The sequence below is a fragment of the Mus musculus genome, chromosome 3 (assembly GCF_000001635.26).
Source record: "Mus musculus strain C57BL/6J chromosome 3, GRCm38.p6 C57BL/6J".
NCBI classification, from domain to species: domain Eukaryota; kingdom Metazoa; phylum Chordata; class Mammalia; order Rodentia; family Muridae; genus Mus; species Mus musculus.
The window spans coordinates 159,827,503-159,845,800 of NC_000069.6; the positions used below are offsets into that span (position 1 = coordinate 159,827,503).

Here is an 18,298-nt window from a genome sequence, read left to right on the forward strand (position 1 = left end):
TGAGTGAGTATCATCCAGGTTCACATTGATTCTCCTCAAAGGAATAAGTTAAAGAGTGGTCTAGGAAGTAACTGGAGACCCTCCTCTGATCCCCATGCCTGATACAAGCATATGCACCCCCTCACACACACACATACCAACAACATTTTTAAAAAGACATATGTCAGTGGAAGAAATAAAACAATTATGTCAACATACTAAAATGTCAATTCTTAATAAACTGATCTAGATTTGATTCAATCTGAGGCAAAATCCTATCCACAGTACAGAGACTTTGAAATTTTCATTTAAGATGAGTCATAGCCCTTTGTGTGAATGCAAAACAATCAAACTTAGATTAAAAGCATATGAGAATGTTTTCATGAGACTGACATAGAAAATTTTTAATGAAATAACCATATAAAGCAACATAAAAGAAGACTGATAATCAAGTTCAGTGAATATGATGGTATATGCCTAAAATTCCAAATGCTTGCGAGGTTGGTGCAAGAATATTCAAAGCATGAGGCCAGTCTGGGTAACATAGTGAGCTCAAGGCCTCAAAATAAAAACAAATAATACTAAGAGTACAGTTCAGTAATAACATCAGCTTAGTATTCACAGACACAAGGTTCAATTCTTAGTAACACACACACACACACACTAACCTGCATTAGGATGTCCAGAAATCACATAAAATTCAGATACACATAGTAATGCAAGTGACTATAATCCTGTCATTCCTCTACAAGAAAATTGCTGGCAGAAGCTTGAATACCACTCAACCTAAATTAAGTAGTGGGTGGTACAATTCTGTCTCAAGGTAGATGGAGAGAATTCATTCCTGAAAGCTGTCCTCTGACATACATATATGTACTATGGCAGGTGCGTGCAAACCCACACATAAACAAGCACAAACAGAATAAATACATAATAAACAAATAAAATAAGAAAATGTATTATGGTGATAAGTATGAAAAAGTGAATAGATATAGATAGACAGACAGACAGACAGACAGACAGACAGACAGACAGATAGATAGATAGATAGATAGATAGATAGATAGATAGATAGATAGATATAGCTTACACATTAAGATTATGGGTGTAGCATAGAAGACCCTTGAGAGATGGCAACATTTCATCTCTGTCTTTGTTAATAGCTGATTTATGAGCTTGCATTCATATATAAAGTTATCAACCCTTAATACCTCAGACTATTCTGAGGTATTAAGGCTGCATGACTATAAGGTGGTTAAAGGTATGACTAGTTTAACAAAGGCCTTTAGTACAAGGGGCTAATCCAACAGGAGAATATCATAGGACAGGTGCAACCAGAGCCTAAAAGGAGTCCAAGGTGCCAGCAGTACTAGTCTTTGATCTTGGGCTTTCAGCTTCAGAGCTGAGAGAAAGTAAAACTTTTGTTGTTTAAGTCATACAGTCTATAGTATTGTTATGACAGTTCTCACAAATTAATACAGTACTAATACGCAAAAAAAATCAATTTATTAACTGTGGTGTATATACTTTGGTTAGGCAGTAACTTTAAAATTATCACAATCATTTGTTTTTTCTTGGCAAACAGCCCAACTTCTTGCTATCACAACCACTCTACTCATAGTTTTCTGAATCCTCAGCACTATTTCTGACCATCTTTTGTCTACACCAGCCTCTTTAACTATAGCACTCTGTTCCATGTTTCCAAAGAAAAGCAGAAGAATGGGGTCTTAAAGTTTGTTGGAAATAATGTGATTTTTGTTATTTTCAACACTAAAGTAAGTAAGCTGCAAGTCAGACTATCACTTCTGGATCAACCAGTAACCTTGAGCTGCTCTGATGTTTGTTTGCCTCCCATGTGTAACTGCTTCCCTTTTGGACAATAGTGGTAATTATAATTGGAAAGACCTCCAAGGTTGTGAATATTACTGAGATAGCATCTTAAAATTGTATAAAAATGTTTCTATACAAATAGAGAAGGTGTTATTATCACCTGTCTAATAATAAACATAATATAAAATGATAGTTTTCAGAGATGTATAATCTTAATGAGAACATTTTTTCTCCACCCTTGTGTTCTTGTTCACATGGCTATAGGACTTCAGCTCAATCTGCCAGAATTACACATGTACCAACTCTTCAGTCAGACCATAATTTGTAATTGTTACAATTCTCTGATTTTAATTTTATCCACCTATACAGTTTTCTCTATTAATTACTCATAGTTCATAACAACTAGAATTATACTTTTCCTCTGAAGACAGTAGAATTTTCTTTTCTTCTAATGCAAAATAAATGACTCCTTATTCCTGTTTGAGATGCTAGTAGATGTGATAACATAATAACAGCATTTATTGCTGTCCTTTAAGTAGTGAGTACAAAGATCATAAAAAGAAATTAATAAAAATATAAACCTTGTCTATCTCATAAAATGTGCTATAAAAATTAAATAAGTATTTCATACACATATGCATATATGTAAATACATATGCACATTTAATATATCAATACTTGAGACACAGAAGAACTTAAGAGCTGTTACTTTACTGCAATTAGAGTAAAAGTCAGAAGAGAGTAACTGTTCAGTGCTTGGAGTTTGTCACTTCAATGATTGAGTTAAAAATTCAGCTTAAATTGTTGAGACTCCTCAGCCAAAGCTTTTCTTGTGGTTAGAACAGAACACTGCATGAAATAGAATAATAATTATATGTATCTCTAGGATTGTGGCTACACTTGAAACATTTAACCCTCACCACAACTACCTGAGATTCACAGTATCATGCTATTTTAGTTCTAAGGATTGTCTATTGGACATTGTACCCCACTTCATACAAGGGCTGTCACATGGTATTGTAGTGAGAATTTTGCTTTGTTTAGAAACCCAGTTATGTTATGTGAATATGTTTTTGTTTCAATCCCCGGTGTGAGATAAGAGGCTGCTTCACAGCAGGTGATTGTGATTTGTCTCATGCATTAGCAGGGGTGTGATTTTTGCCAGCTGCAGATATTTTAATTCTGGGGGTCTCTGGAGAGGGAATAAATGGAGAGCCATGAGAGGGCCTGTGGCAGCTAGGACCACCCCTGCTGCTGGTGGTCCTTGCTGCTGCTGCTGCTGTTGCTGCTGCTGCTGTTGCTGCTGCTGCTGCTGCTGCTGCTGCTGCTGCTGCTGCTGCTGCTGCTGCTGCTGCTGGTGGTGGTGGTGGTTCCTGCTGGTTCTTACTGTTGTATTTGCTGAATTGCTGGTTTTCTATCACTCGATTGACAGATATTCTGATGACAAAGATTGAGCTTGCACCTAGGAATCTGATAACCCCTAATGAGCAGGAATTGGTCCAAAGAAGTTTATGCCCCATTTTCTCTCTAACCTTATTTATTTCTCCTACCTAGTATTGTGGCATTGGAAGAGTTAAGGGCAGAATAAGGGTTGGAAGAGTGATAGATAAAAGAACCAAAAAAATAGCTAGAAAAAAATGTCAACATAGTGTGTACAAGTGTTTGTTGTTATTATTATACTTACTTATGGTTTCTGACATATTGAATATTAGTTTACAACATTAATCAGGAAGTCTAGATATTTTAAGGGTTTCATATTGGATTTCTAGATAACCAGTCTTTGGATTAAGTAATGTAACAGGCAGAACAATACAAAATAGTAGCTTAGTGGTACCTCCATAGTATTAATTGCTTTGTTATAATAGCTAAATTATAAGAGGGAAGACCTAAGGTCAAATGTTTACATATACACAATGTGTATAAAGAAGTACCTTGAAAATCTGGGTACAAATATCATTAGATATCAGATATCATCACTCAATGAGATTTTGGTGATGTGGCCTTTATAAGGCAGACTTTATTTATAAGCAATAGGAAGACAATGCCAAGTTATGTTCATAAAGTAAAAAAGTGTTTTATAATAATGTATACACTGTACACTGAACTGTCTATTTTAGGAAATCAGAGACTGTAGACCTGATAGAGAAGGTCTAAGTTACAGAGGTGATGAGGATCAGTCTTGCAGAAAAACAAGGCTAACTTCCCATGAATTAGATAGTAGAATCTGATTGAGATAACTGATACAGTCATAAATAAAGGATGACTGAGTTATGTAGCTTGAGTCATTGGAGTGCCAGAAAGAACTGATTTAGTGGCACATGTGATTTATCAAGGCAGAAAAGTCAAAGACATTTGTCTGTATAGGTTTCAAGTTTAGGTAAGAGGTCAAACTGAAAGATATTCATTACTCACACACTTTAAGAAGAAAGGGGGTGAAAGAGAAACTGCTTAGAAATACTAGTGAGGGGAGGGGGAAGGGTATAGGGGATTTTCAGAAAGGAAACTAAGAAAGGAGATAACATTTGAAATGTAAATGAAGAAAACATCTAATACAATTCTGTTCAGCTGACTTTAGAAAAAAGAAAGAAAGAAAGAAAGAAAGAAAGCAAGAAAGAAAGAAAGAAAGAAAGAAAGAAAGAAAGAAAGAAAGAAAGAAAGAAAGAAAGAAAGAAAGACTAGTGAATAAAGGAGCTGAAACCAGTTTAAGAAAATAGATGCTAGATCAGTTAGAGAAAATAAGACAGAGCAAAGTTGCTGACACTAGGAAAAGGACAAACGTTACAAGAGATCAAGTAGGACCATTATCAGAGAGTTCACCAGTGGTATCTGCCAGACAGTCAGTGAAACACTGTCTGAGATCTATATTGTGCAAATAGCTGGGGATGACAGCAGAAGTGAGGTTCCAGAGCCTGCAAAGGGAATGTCCCAGAAATTGGATTCTAAGGGAAGGAGACCAATAAAAGCAATGAGTAGGAAAATGTAGGGTTTGGTGGGGGGAAGCAATTTTACTGTGGAAAATCTTAAAAGGCTAAGGGAAGGTGTAAAAGAGAATCAATGAAAAATAAAATTCTAAAAGACAATAGGGAGGTAGTATTCATGATAGCAAATCTCTTTTTTCTATGCCAAACATGTGACATCTTACAAACATACAACATATATGGGCAAAAGGAAAAGTATAATTGAAACCCAAGTGTTTCAATTATATATAATTCAGAAGTATGTTATATATCAGAAATAGTGATTTTTTTTCCTCATAAATAGTTACTTACAATGGATATTTATAGTATCTATAGAAATGGCTTAGCAAAAAAAAAAAAAAATGCACTTTCTGTTAAAGCCAATGACCTCACTTTGATCCCTAAAACCAATAGGTAGAAAGTCAGAACTGATTTCCATATATTGTCCTCTGATCTCTACACACATGCTTTGGCACAATCCCACACATAAATACTCATGACACACTAACAATCAGTAAATAAACTAAATATCTGTAAAGTATCTAGAACTCTTAAGCAAAGAAGAATTCATACCATGACCAAAATATATACAAATATATGAATCAATTTGTACATTACTTGAGTCAAAATTAATTTTATGTGCATATCTCTGCTAATGTTTATTTTTCAAAGGTGCATCCAATACACTGGGATTGTGCTTAATAGTTACTTGTATGGGTCACTTAACTTGCAAACTTAGTCTTTACCTTGGAACAACCCTTAGCAGAAAATTACTACCACAAAGGAAGAAATGTAAATACTTTAGGTTTTATTGGAGGAAATTTACTCTGAATGAGAGTCAAATCACAAGAAAGAGACAAGAGTGAGGCATATGAGTAGAGAAGAGGTCTACCATCTCTGAAATGATTATCTTAGAAACAGCAAGAAAGGTTTTCCTAGAACTCAGAGAGAGCAAGAATGAATATCCAGGGATGGTAGGGCTTGAGTTCTACTTACTTTCACAGCCTTGCATGGTATTTTAAGTTGTCTCTTTTTGTAAGTTCAAGATATAGCTAACATGAAGAAGAACAGAGCTGAGAATATGTCACAGAATCTTTTTAACATGAGTTACATAGGAGCTTCTGTTGAATTCTTTCAAATGCTTTCAAATTATACATTTGGTGACAAGATGAATGTTGTCTTGTATATACTTGAGAATTTCAGGTCCCTATTTTTACTAGCAGTGTCTGGACCAATTGTCCTTTTAAAATTTCTGATAGAAAAGCACATTTCATAGGATGGAATAGTTACATGGATTGATGGCACTATTTATGCATTTATCAGATTTGTTGGTATAAATAAGAACAATAATCATAGGGTCTCCTTGCTGCTTTAGCTGTTATTATCATTTCCAGTGCAAACTGTTAGCTTCCACTACATGGGGTGTGTAGAAATTACCTGCCCCCCACCCCATTCTCAGCTCTCCAAGTTCTTATAACCAATGCATAGAAGAAAAGGGAGAGTACTTTTGTGTATTCTACTCTCACGTAATTCTTGTACTTCTGCTTTGTATTTCACCATTCCAAGTTGTACTTTATACAGTAACTCTGAGCTACTCAGGAATGACTTTGGTAACAGTGGAGCTCTGGACTGTGCCTAAGCTAGTTTTCCCTTGCTAAGGCATGAATTATGACTGTTTAAGGTATACTTCCTGTCATTAACCATCTGTGTGTCAGGAAGGAGTTTTCTGAGTTTCTGAGCAGCTAAGGACTAAACCTTGTCCATTTATTCACACATTCACAGAATCTATACAGTAACTTTGTGCCATGGTGCAGGGTACTGTTGGTCAGCAGCACACATGTCCTTGTGTACTGCTGCCACACATAGGGAGAAACAGAGAGAGGATCTGTGAGATGGAATAGTACAGAGGTTCTGGAGAGGTCAAATAACCATAGGATGTTAGGGAGCAATTTGTATCCTTACATGATAATAAAGAGTAAGGCTCTACTTCTATTCAAGCAACCCAACACAGACAATCTGAGACTTTGGAGGCACACAAGCTTTCTACTTCAGTCTCTTTCAAGCCTGGGAAACAACAAAAGGCTGGCTACTTAAAGCTGCTGGCTGCATCACACTAAGAGGCTTCTGGAAACCTATAAAGTTTTTTTTTTTTTTTAACCTGCCCTTCTAGGTTGCCTGGGTTCAAAGAGGTAATTTAATAAGAGAGACTATAATTAGGTGATTTATGGTTTGTTTTGTTTTGTTCTGCTCTCTGGGAACAGAAACTACCTCCCTTATAATTGCAACATTTTTTAAATGCCTACTCTGTGTTTGGCACAATCACATTATTTTCTTTAATGTTCATCATTACTTATGTTTGGTATTATTGATATTTTTAAATAGTTGAGAAAAGAGAAACTAAAGAAAATGTTTAAAGGGTAGGTCATATCCTGTGTTATATAACCAGTAAGACATAAGGCTAGAACTAAATAAAGCTAATGTCTGGAATAAATATGAAAAGTGAATGGAAAGCCAAAATGGAAATCTTACGATGGGAGTGAGGTCTAAAGGGGGAAGAGGCTGAGGTGTATATTAAACAATTTCATATGAACATTATGTTGAACTATTTTTATTTCAAGAGTTCCTTTCTAAAGTTAGTGTGTGAAAGGATGCACTAGGAAAAATCCTTTATTTACATATAAAATAAGACAATTGAGTAGGGGGGTAACACTGAATAGCAAAGTGTGAACTCATAGTGAGGCTCATTCACACACACACAAATAGAAAATATCACCAACGGGAAGCTATCTGGATGTTTTTATGGATAAAAACTACCACAGTAAAAACAGAAGCTCCAGAGTGGGTTACTATTCTTGTTAGATTCCTCCGGGAAGTAAATTAGGTTTTTAAAGAGGTGTATTTAATTATTTTAGATCTCCACAGATCATCTTCTGCAAAGAAAATAACATCACACTGCTCTTGGCTCCTGAAAGACGGACCTGAACCTTTCTCTGTGCCAGGAGGTGTGCTACAGTCAGTCACTATTTTCTGTTTAAGAAGCTTTCAAGAAAGTTATGATCACAAAAAACAGCTGGGTGTGGTGGCACACGCCTTTAATCCCAGCTCTCGGGAGGCAGAGGCAGGCAGATTTCTGAGTTCGAGGCCAGCCTGGTCTACAGAGTGAGTTCCAGGACAGCCAGGGCTATACAGAGAAACCCTGTCTCAAAAAACAAAAAAACAAAAAACAAAAAACAAACAAAAAACAAAAAACAAACAAAAAAAAACACCACAAGTATAGCACCCTAGTACATAGGGATCATATAAGAAGTTAGCTAATAAACTCCTTGTGGGAATTGAAGTGAGGAGATTTTATCTATCCTCAGTTAGATATTCATCAGCAAAGATGTATTTCACATCTCTTTGACTTTCCATATGCTAAAGATTGAAATAAAATGATAAATAACAAGACTATCGGAGTTGGATTTTGTACTTTATTCTATCTTTTTCAAATTTTTTATTTAATATGTTTTGCATGTATTACTATATACCTTAAATATTCAGTACCTATGGATCCCCTGGACCTGGATTTTTAGACAGTTGTCAGACATTATGTAGATGCTGGGAATTAAACTGGGGTCTTCTGAAAAGTAGCCAGTACTCTTAATTGATGAGCCACCTCTCTAACCCATCTGTTTGTTGTTGTTTGCTTGCTTGTTTGTTTATATGAGTGTGTGTGCATGTGTGGCATGGGACAGGGGGTACAGATGCCCATGGAGACTAAAAGAGGGCATTGGATTCCCTGAAGCTAGAATTAGAAGCAGCTGTGAGATATCCACCTTGAGTGTTGCAAGCCAAACTCAGTTTCTTTGAAAAGGTGGCAAATGCTTTTAACTACTTAACTACCTCTCCAGACCCTATACTGGAATCATCTCTCTGATGACTCAAAATAAACATTTCTTTGATGGATGGGGGCAACTGTGTGTGTACATGTACGTGTGGGGGGGTGATGGTTACATACCCACACACATATGTACAGAGGCTAGTGAAGAACATACATGTCTTGCTCTATCACTCTTAATCCTCATCCCCTTGACAAAGGGTCTCCCACTGTACTTGGAGCCAGGCTGGTAGCTAGCAAACCCCAATAATATCCTTTTCTCTGCCTTCTACAGTGCAAGAGTTACAGGCATGTGCATCCATAATTGGTTTTGGTTTTGTTTTGTTTTGCTTTGTTTTTAATCTATATGCTAGGGGTTCAAACTCAGGTCATTCATACTTTCTCTTACACACTGAGCCATGTCTCTCTGTTTCAGGGAGCAATTTTTTTAATGTTGTTTTTTTTTTTTTTTTTTTTTTTTTTTTTTACAAGTACTATTGTCAAGTGGAAATAATCTTCTGGTCATCTTCAAAAGTGTGCTTCAAAAAGTGTGTTTGTAGGCTGGTTGTGGTGACACACACTTGTAATATCATCATCTAGGAGTCCAAAACAAGAAGGTCATGAGTATACAGCAACTTTAATAAATAGCAAGATAATACTTATTAAAAATATTCATAACATGATCAAATGTTATATCTGAGAAACAACTAATCTCTGATTAGCCTTACTAGTTTTTTTTTTTTTAAGAGAAAAACTCATATATCTTAGGCTGGCCTCAAATTCCATATATGAAGGATGACTTCTGATCTTCTTGATCTTCCCTGTTGAGTGCTGGGATTACAGATGTGTGCCACCATACCCAGTTTATGCACTGCTAGGATTAAAACTAGGGTTTTGTGCATGCTCAGAAAGCACCAGAGTTTCTAGCTTTCTTTCTTTGATCAAGATTATTGATTCAATTGTTGTGTCTTCTTATACACTTATATAAGTGTCTATACCTTGTAAGAACATACCATACGCTTGGTATTATTATCATTTTTCTTTTATAGGTGAGAACATTGAGCCTTGGAGCGCACTATTAACTATAATGTACTGTAGTTTCACACAGCAGGGGCAGGAATCTAGATTCCATTCCAGGAAAAACATTTAAGCCTTTTTTCTACATATTTATGTTATCAAATTGGGAAATGAATTTTGATAGTCATTATTAATATTTACAAAGACAACAGAAACTGAAATTTAAAAGCATCTCATGGAGAAACTCCTATCACAAAACCCACTCTATGAGAAAAGAATAACACATTTACTCAAAGCTTTCCATTATATATGCAAAGAAACCTATTCAAGACCAATGATACATGGAAGGTAACTGTAATGGTTTGAATGAGATTGCCTCCATAGGCTTATGTATCTAAACACTTGTTTCTCAATTGGTAGAACCTTTTGTTCTGTTTTGTGTTGTTTTGTTTTGTTTTGGGAAGGAGGAAGAAATGTGGTCTTATCAGAGAAGAGTTTTCACCAGGGGTAGAATTTGAAGTTTCAAACGGCTCAGGGATTCCCTGTTATCTTTCCCTCTCCCTCCTACTTGGGAATCAACTGTTCCTTTGCCATACCTTTACTCTAAAATCATGAACTCTCACTCACTGGCACTGTAAGTCCATATAAACTCTTTATTCTAGAAATTGTCAAGGTCATGATGTGTTATCATGGATATAGAAAAGTAACTAAGACTCTATCTGATTTTATGCTTAGGCTTGATGAAGCAGGGACGGTGATATAAAAAGATGATTCTTAAAGGGCCATGAGCCAATTGAAATGAACACTTCAGTTTTAGCAATCCCATTATCCAGTTTCCAGCAGGATCCCTATGGAATAAGGATATCAATTTCTTCCTCCCTTCCCTCCTTTTTCCTTTTCCTTCCTTCTTTTTCTCTCCTCCTCCTCCTCCTCCTCCCTCTTTCTTCTTCTTCCTCTCTCTCTCTCTCTCTCTCTCTCTCACACACACACACACAGCAATTACAATTTGGAAAATCATTATACAGTGAATCACAACTACCCTGTAGTTCCTTCAGAATACTCTTGAAGTTTTGATATAATCTCTAGTGCTCAGGAAGGAAAAGAAAACACATTAAGATTGTAAGCAAATGTTGGACAAGTAACTGAAGGAAGAAGAGGACAGTAAATAGTTCCTCCACAGGAAGATGACAAGAAGCAAGAAATCAGGTATGCTGGTGGCTTTGGAAACCTGTACTGGGAGGCCAGGAGGTACCTTTATAAAGCTAATGTGTGATTTGAGTTGCATTGGCTAAATAGACAGTTTATGAAACATGGAAAAACCAGGCCCTGGAGTTTGGGTCAGCCTTATCAAGAAATCTCTTAAGATCACCACTTTTCCTTGGATGTAGTGTATCAATATAAGTAAATCTCTCAAAGAGCTAACATTCTCTTTCCTCCTCTGCCTTCCATGGGGTTTGAATCTAGGACCTCAGATCAAGTTAAACAAGAGGCCCAGATCACTTTTTAGTTTTTGTTTTGAGATAGGGTCTCTAAAATTATCCAGGTTGGTCGTAAATTACTAATCCTCCTGACTCAGCCTCCTAGTAGCTGTGACCACCCACCTGAAACTCTAACTGGTACTATTTAACATGTATACTACCTACCCAACTAAAGTCCTTTAGGCTTTTTAAATGCAAGCTGTGGGCTTGCTTAAACATTCACTCATTTATTCATTCCACCAAAGTTCATGCAGGGTCTCCTAGTGTGAGAATTTTGTTAGGCACTGAGGGGTGGGGGCAGATACAAAGAGAATTGAACTTGGTCCCAGTCTCCCAGAAATTTACAGCTTAGTAATGGAAACAAATGTGCATTCATAAGACCTTATAGAAGGTGAAAATGTGAGAGCATGATTGGAGGGGATCGACCCTTGGAACATAAAGGTGGTGTAAAAAACCAAAACAAGAATTTTAAAACAAGTCGAGTTTTCAATGAACTTTAAAGCGTTTAGGTAATAGTCAACACCAAGACTGGCAGTCCAGGGTAGAGTAAGGAACAGACGTTTGATTTGTCTGGATAATAAGGCTCTTGAAGGGCCGTGTAATGAGGAATTTAGCGGGTTATAATTCCAGGATAGGGCAAGGCAGAAGGTACCAGAACAGAGACCTTATTTCTTCTCTTTATACTTTGACTTAACTTCATTAGACTCCTTTTTAAAATTCACCTCTTTCCTAGCGTTCAAATGGCTGGTGGTGGGGTGGGTTCAACATGTAAGTTAAGGGTTTGCAAAGAGGCCCATGAGTAACTTAAATCCCATACTTTGGGAACCCGAAAAGGAAACATGGTAGAGACTGCGTATGCCAAGCCCATTTAACAACACCAGCCACCCGACCCCCCTCAAGATGTTAGCTGTTGCCGGGGCAAGCTGCAGGCCAGACCTGAGGGCGGGTAGCCAGAGCTGGCGGGAGCTGAGATCCCTGAACTGGCGGGCCAGGGTTGAGGAAGAGAGGGAGGGAGGGAGGGAGGAAGCGCGAGAGGGAGGGAGGAAGAAAGAGAGGGAGGCGTGTCATGTGATCCGCTTCCCTGCTTCTTTAAGCGTCCACTGGCTGCCGGGCGGCCGCAGTCTCAGCTCTGGGCATCTGGGGAGCCCAAGCGGCTTCGCCCAGGCATCCGCGCGGGCGCCTGCGGTCTGTCCCACCTCCTCTGCTAACGCACCCTTGAAGTTTTGCAGCACCAGGAAAAGAGGGCAAGGAAGAAGGAGAGGGGAAGCGAAAGCATACCCTAAAACATTTACTTAAAGGAGAAAAGAAAGGGGGTCGCAGAAATGGCTGGGGCAATTATAGAAAACATGAGTACCAAGAAGCTCTGCATTGTTGGAGGGATTCTTCTGGTTTTCCAAATCGTTGCCTTTCTGGTGGGAGGCTTGATCGGTAAGTGTGAGAGCTGCAAACTTTCCCCTTTCCCTTTCTTCGGCCCTTCCCTCTTTTGCCTCTTGGGCTACTTGTTACAGTATCGCTGCCTTGCCTCTATGATCTAATTAGTCCGGCTATTGTGCTTAAGAAAGCAGAGCTCCATGGGGCTCCATGGGGCACAATCCAGTCTAGTGGCAAAGAGAAAAGGAGGGGAAAAGTTTTGGCCTAGTTTCAGTATCCACTTGAAAGGCAGGAGGGGGTGGGGGTGGATCTTAAGCATGGCGACGGATCGCGAGGAAGTGCTGGGTCGCAAAGTTGATTGCTCCCCGTGCTCTTTCCCTCGCCCGCCCCCCTTTCCCTCTCGGTTCCCTTCCAATCAGCACCGGGAGGGCAACGTAATCGACTTTATTAGGAATAACAGGGGAGTCGGGAGCTAAGCCCTGTGCCAGCCGCGAGCTGTTACTGGCTGTGGCTTGTGTAAATGCATTAGGTTGTCTCGGCGAGGGACTAGAGCTGGTTTTAGGGTCTCAACCTTTAAGCCCTTGGCTTCCATGCCGCCACCCCACCCATCTCTGGCGGTGGACTTGTTTGAACTGAGGACTCATAGAGTGGTTTGGGAGAGTCCTGGCCCTCTCAGCACGAACTTGGAGAGGGCGTAGGAGAAAGCCTGTCTGAAAGGTGTTGCTTTTGCCTCTTGTCCCCTCTGCCATCTCCCCTCCCCCTCTGCTTTGAGCCCCAAGATCCAGTGAGTCTGAAGCCTGAGGTCCTCCCCTGGCGCCAGGAGGATGTTTCCTGCTCCCTCCTGGGCTGCCCTCAGGTGACAGCTCCCAGGCGCCAGGGAGACTTTCTCAGTGCGCACCAAAAAAAAAAAAAAAAAAAAAGGCTTCGAACGTAACTGACCTTCTGCCTTAGGATCCACTCGGAAAACTCAACTTACTCCTACTGTCTTTTCCACCTCATGTCCCTTTCTCCTCAAGGTTCCGGACATCCTTGGACAAACTTCAGTGCCAACTTCGGAGCGGGCGCTGCTGGGCAGCTTAGCTTCCTTGGGGCTGGCTGTTGCTCTTGGCTGGGTGGAAGAGCTCAAGCAGGGGTCTGTGCTTCTTGAGGGAGTCCCTGGGCAGCGCAGGAGCTCCCTTGAGGGGGTGAGAGTAGTGGGTACGGTGTTTTTCCTATAGACTAGGGTGTGTTGGGTTAGCATTCCAGAGTGTCTGGTAATGGCAATCTTTGTAACACCAGGCTAAGTGTTTTAAACAAAGGAGAGGAGAAGCTTCAAGAAGGGAGTTCTGAGGAGGTCGAGTACACATTTCTAAGCCTCTGTCCTCCATATGGGCAAAGCACACAGAAACACACACACACACACACACACACACACACACACACACACACACACACACACAGCTTTTGTTTCGTTACGCCATGTACAATCTCTTTTTCTCTGAATTGGATTTTCCAGGCTCTTAATACTTCTCTGCTGGGAGCTGTAGGCAGAAGCAGTCTCAGTGATTACACCGCGGTTACAATTACACCTCTTGTTTCCCTTGATGAGCAGTTGCAGTTGGATGCTATTGGATCTTGTGTGATTTCAGTGGCAGACCATCATAAAATTTCTTGCACCTTGTGCTTTCAGGATTAAATTGGCCTATTATCCTTGCCTGACCTTCTCCTTTGAGGTTTTTTGCACACAGTAAACCATTACAGTTTCCTGTAGCTGCACCCCACCCCACCCCACGAAGCTGATGTGGGCCCACATACCTCTTGGTTCCTGTAGTAGGTTCCCTATAGCACTTCTGGAACTAGCATGTTTTCTGGAACCTCACCATTACAGTGGAGATCCCAAAGACCCCCTGCAAGTGTTTGCTGGACATTAGAATTACCAGTTAGAGCAGTTGTTTGCTCAAATTAGGGTTGTTTGAAGTAGGAAGTAAGTAGTGCTAAGGTTGTTCCCAACCCACCCCATCTAAGGTAGAACTTGGTTAATGAAGCTGCAGGCCCTGCCTAAATAGATTTTCCTAACTTAATACACTACGTTAGTTCTAACTTTTCTTAGAAAAGAAACATAACATTTCTTGGAGGAAGTTTTTATATAACTTTACTTTGTATCACTGTTTTACCTTCCTTCTCTCCCAGCTGCAGTAATTGTTCTCAGTTCTGGTACTGAGACTTAACAGATTATATGTAGCCTACACTAAATAGTGTTTTAGTTTTTACTTCTTTCACTTGCAGAGTAGCATTTTTTTTTAATCTTAAATACATTAAGGTAACCTAGGCTCTCTTATGACCTAAATACAGGAAATGGATATTAACAAGAGGTACATGCTATTTTTTCCACTCAGCTTCTCTAAATTGAAAGTAGATGAAGCTGTTCAGAGTGGACTAGTACAAGCAGTTCTTGAAATTACAGGAGCTAGAGCAGAGCTCTACTATTCAATCCCACTGCTACTTATGGGGTCAGGCATACTGATGATAAAGTAGTCTTCCTAAGGTTCCTTCTGAACTGTAGCCACTCTGATACTTTTGGATCCATGCCCCTCCGAGAAACTCAGGGGAGAAAAATACTATGGGAAAGCTCCTCATTGGAAATACATGACATAAACAAAAACAAAAGTACTCATGCCCTAAACAGCCATAGCAAATCATGAATCTCAAAGTGGCCAGGCAAGTCACTTAACCAATAGACTTATCTCCTTACTGGTAGATAAATGAGTTTAAAAACTCTTTCACCTCTGATTGTATAACTCTTTTAGTATTCAGAATTTTATATGACATTTGGATTAATATTCAGTTGTAGCCTCATAAAATCAAGGGGAAATTTTTAAAAGAAGCCATAAAAGCAAATAGAAGGGATTTGGCTAGGTTTATTTCAAATCCCCTGTATCCTAAAGGCTTTCTTACCTAACTTGTTCATTTGCTTTCTGGCTGGCTTTGTGGGTTTTTTTGGTACTAGTGTCTGTATATATTGTTGGACTTTTGATAACTTCAGTAAGGAATATCATATTTGGTAGAACTTGGTAGATTTATAAATTTATTCATTTATGGTTTTGTTAAATATTTGAGACACTATAAATTAGATATCTTTTTTATGCATTCAGTAAACTTCCTAAGTGGCTAGCTTTTTAGATGTATTTAATATTTAAGAACTTCAAAAAGGAAAACAAAATGTTTTGAAAGGTACAGCTTAATCTTACTTTCCTGAAAACCAGACCTGAAAAATACTAAGATAATTTTTCTTTGTTTTCATGCTTGATGAACTTAGTTCACGGAAAACCAGCTGTTGGGTAGTAGAAGGAGTGAAAAGAGACCATGTGACGAAACAAGAGTACAGCCCACTAAAAATCACGAACTGGGTTATCTGGCACATCATGCGTATAGACTCACCTCAGATTAATCATTTCTGGTGCTATGATGTTTGAAGAATCATGTTGCTGTTTCACCTAATTCTAAAATTATGAATAGAGCAGAGATCACAACTGGGCAGAATAGATTATGGTTAAATTATTTTAAGCAAATCTACTAATAAGAATATTTCAAACTTAAATTTCAAGTAAAAGTAAACAAATCACCCGTTATAATTTCTTTGGGAAGTTGCATTGTTCTGTCAAAAGTTACATGAGTGTCCTCCTTTTTAAATGCTGAGGATATAATAATGTGTTTAAGACATATATATGTGCATATACAGTTATCACATTTTCTCAAATAGCCCTGTCAAGGATGCAGAACTCTCCATTATTCTGTTACTAAGTGGAAACTGTTGATGGTCTTGATTGTTATCCATTCATATAAGCATTTGTCTGCTGTAGTTATTCATTTGAAAGTTGCATAAATTTGAAAAGTTAAGTGAAATCGTGGATAAAAAGGGTGCATAGTTGTCAGTACATTAGATTTTAATTTTGCTGTATATAGTACATTTATTGCATATATTACATATATGTAATTACATATATTAAATATTAAATATATTACATACAGTCTTGTATCCCAGGCTGATTTCTCACTGGCTAAGGGCGATCTCCAACTCCTGAACTTCTTTCTTTATCCCAAATTCTGGAAATATAGATATAGCTCACTACACCAGGCTATATCTTATGAGAATCTTGAAAAGAACTGATTGTTTCTTGGCTGATACTTGTCATATTCTTCTGTATTTAGTTATTCTTTTTATTTTATAAAATTACATACCTAACCAAACTATACTTTTTCTTTATTAACTCTTAAAGTAATCATACAGCTGTAATTTATATAAATCCTGTGTGATCTCATAAACTTATTTAAGCAGTTTTTTATTATTAAAACATTATTTAACTTTTAGAAAGCTAAACCTTGATTATAATAATGAGACAATGCTTGTGTTAATAGTTTCTAATTGTTCTCTCATCTGATTTATTAGCCTTTTCTAGCTTTCTAGTGCAAATTTTCTTTCCATAGTAAAAAGTGAGAAATATTTCCTTGACATAATTGTGAACAGTTTTGTGAGGCTTACAAATCCTTTGCCTATAAACTCTGCCTTATCTAGATGACATTTTATAATAATTTGGTTTGCACCTTTATGGTTTAGTTTTATTTATTTACTTCCCATTTATTATTTTGTTTGCTTTTGAGACAATGTCTTGCTGGAGGGCATGGAACTCCCTATATAGACCACGCCATATAGACATATCTGCCTGCCTCTTGTTTCCCAAGTATTAGAATTAAGGGCAAGTGCTACCACTCCTGGCAACCCTTATTGTTAAATATGTACTGATCAGAAAAGATTCATATTTACCGCCCTCATAAAGTCCTTAGTTCAAAATTTGGTATACCACTGGCCTAATGTCCAAAGTACTTATCGAGGTCCATGATATGCCTAGGACAGGATTATGAGGGAATATAGAGTCTAAATAAATTATATCCAGTGTGTGGATCTCAAAAGATAACTTGTGGAAGTTGGTTCTATCTTTCCACCATGTCGGCCCAGGGATTGAACTCTCATTAGACCCTTACCTGCTGAACTTTTCACTGGGCCATCACTGGTATTTTTGTACTCATTTTATTATGTAAATAAATCAAGATGCCAGTAGTTCTAGTAAATTTTCTCAAGATATTAACTGTCTCAGTCAAGTATGGAAGTAGACTTCAGTCAATCTGCTATCACAAACCAGAGTTAAACCATCCTGCATCAAACATTACTTTGGAATCTAAATAAAATTTTTTTAGGGTAGAGAGGTATAAAGAGGAACAGGAAACTGTGACTGATTTCTCATTGTTAATTTTTGGATAACATGGAAAGGAAGAATAATCTATATGATCAAAACTAAAGTCTAACTTTAGTGCCAAACCAGTATCTTAGCAAGGCCAATGGAAGGTATCTTTTGGAGAAATTCAAATACCTTCTTATTCCTTTCTTACAAGTTCTATTAGGTCACCATAACTGTATGAATCATCTAATTGTCTGGGGAGCCTGGTTCATTAACCAGAAAGAAAGATTGCTTGATTTTATATTCCCCAGCTGGTAATTTGAAATATTTATGTAGTTATATAAGAAGATTGGACTTTTTCAAAGAAAGACAAGAGATGGAATCACTGAAGATTAGAGAGGTATTTGAAAGGTATAGATGGCAGTAATGGCATCAGTTAAAACTTTAAAAAACAAAAGACAAAAAAGCCAGCCAGGCAGCCTTGGAACAGGACTTTAATCCTAGCACTTGGGAGGCAGAGGCAGGTAAGTCTCTGAATACCAGGATAGCCTTGTATACAAAGTTATTTCCAGGACATCCAGGTCTATACAGAGAAAC

The 18,298-nt window shown here is 38.1% G+C and overlaps 1 protein-coding gene across 3 annotated transcripts in view; it reads left to right on the forward strand.

Moving 5' to 3' along the window:
* The first annotated feature begins 12,147 nt into the window (after positions 1–12,147).
* The window catches only part of Wls (wntless WNT ligand secretion mediator), a 99,017-nt gene continuing 92,866 nt past the window's right edge, over positions 12,148–18,298 (forward strand). For all 3 annotated transcript variants that reach the window (NM_001356350.1, NM_001356349.1, NM_026582.5), the window contains exon 1: positions 12,148–12,545. In NM_001356350.1, coding sequence (NP_001343279.1) covers positions 12,440–12,545 — 106 coding nt within the window. In that variant the 5' untranslated portion in view covers positions 12,148–12,439. The remainder of the gene's footprint in view (positions 12,546–18,298) is intronic.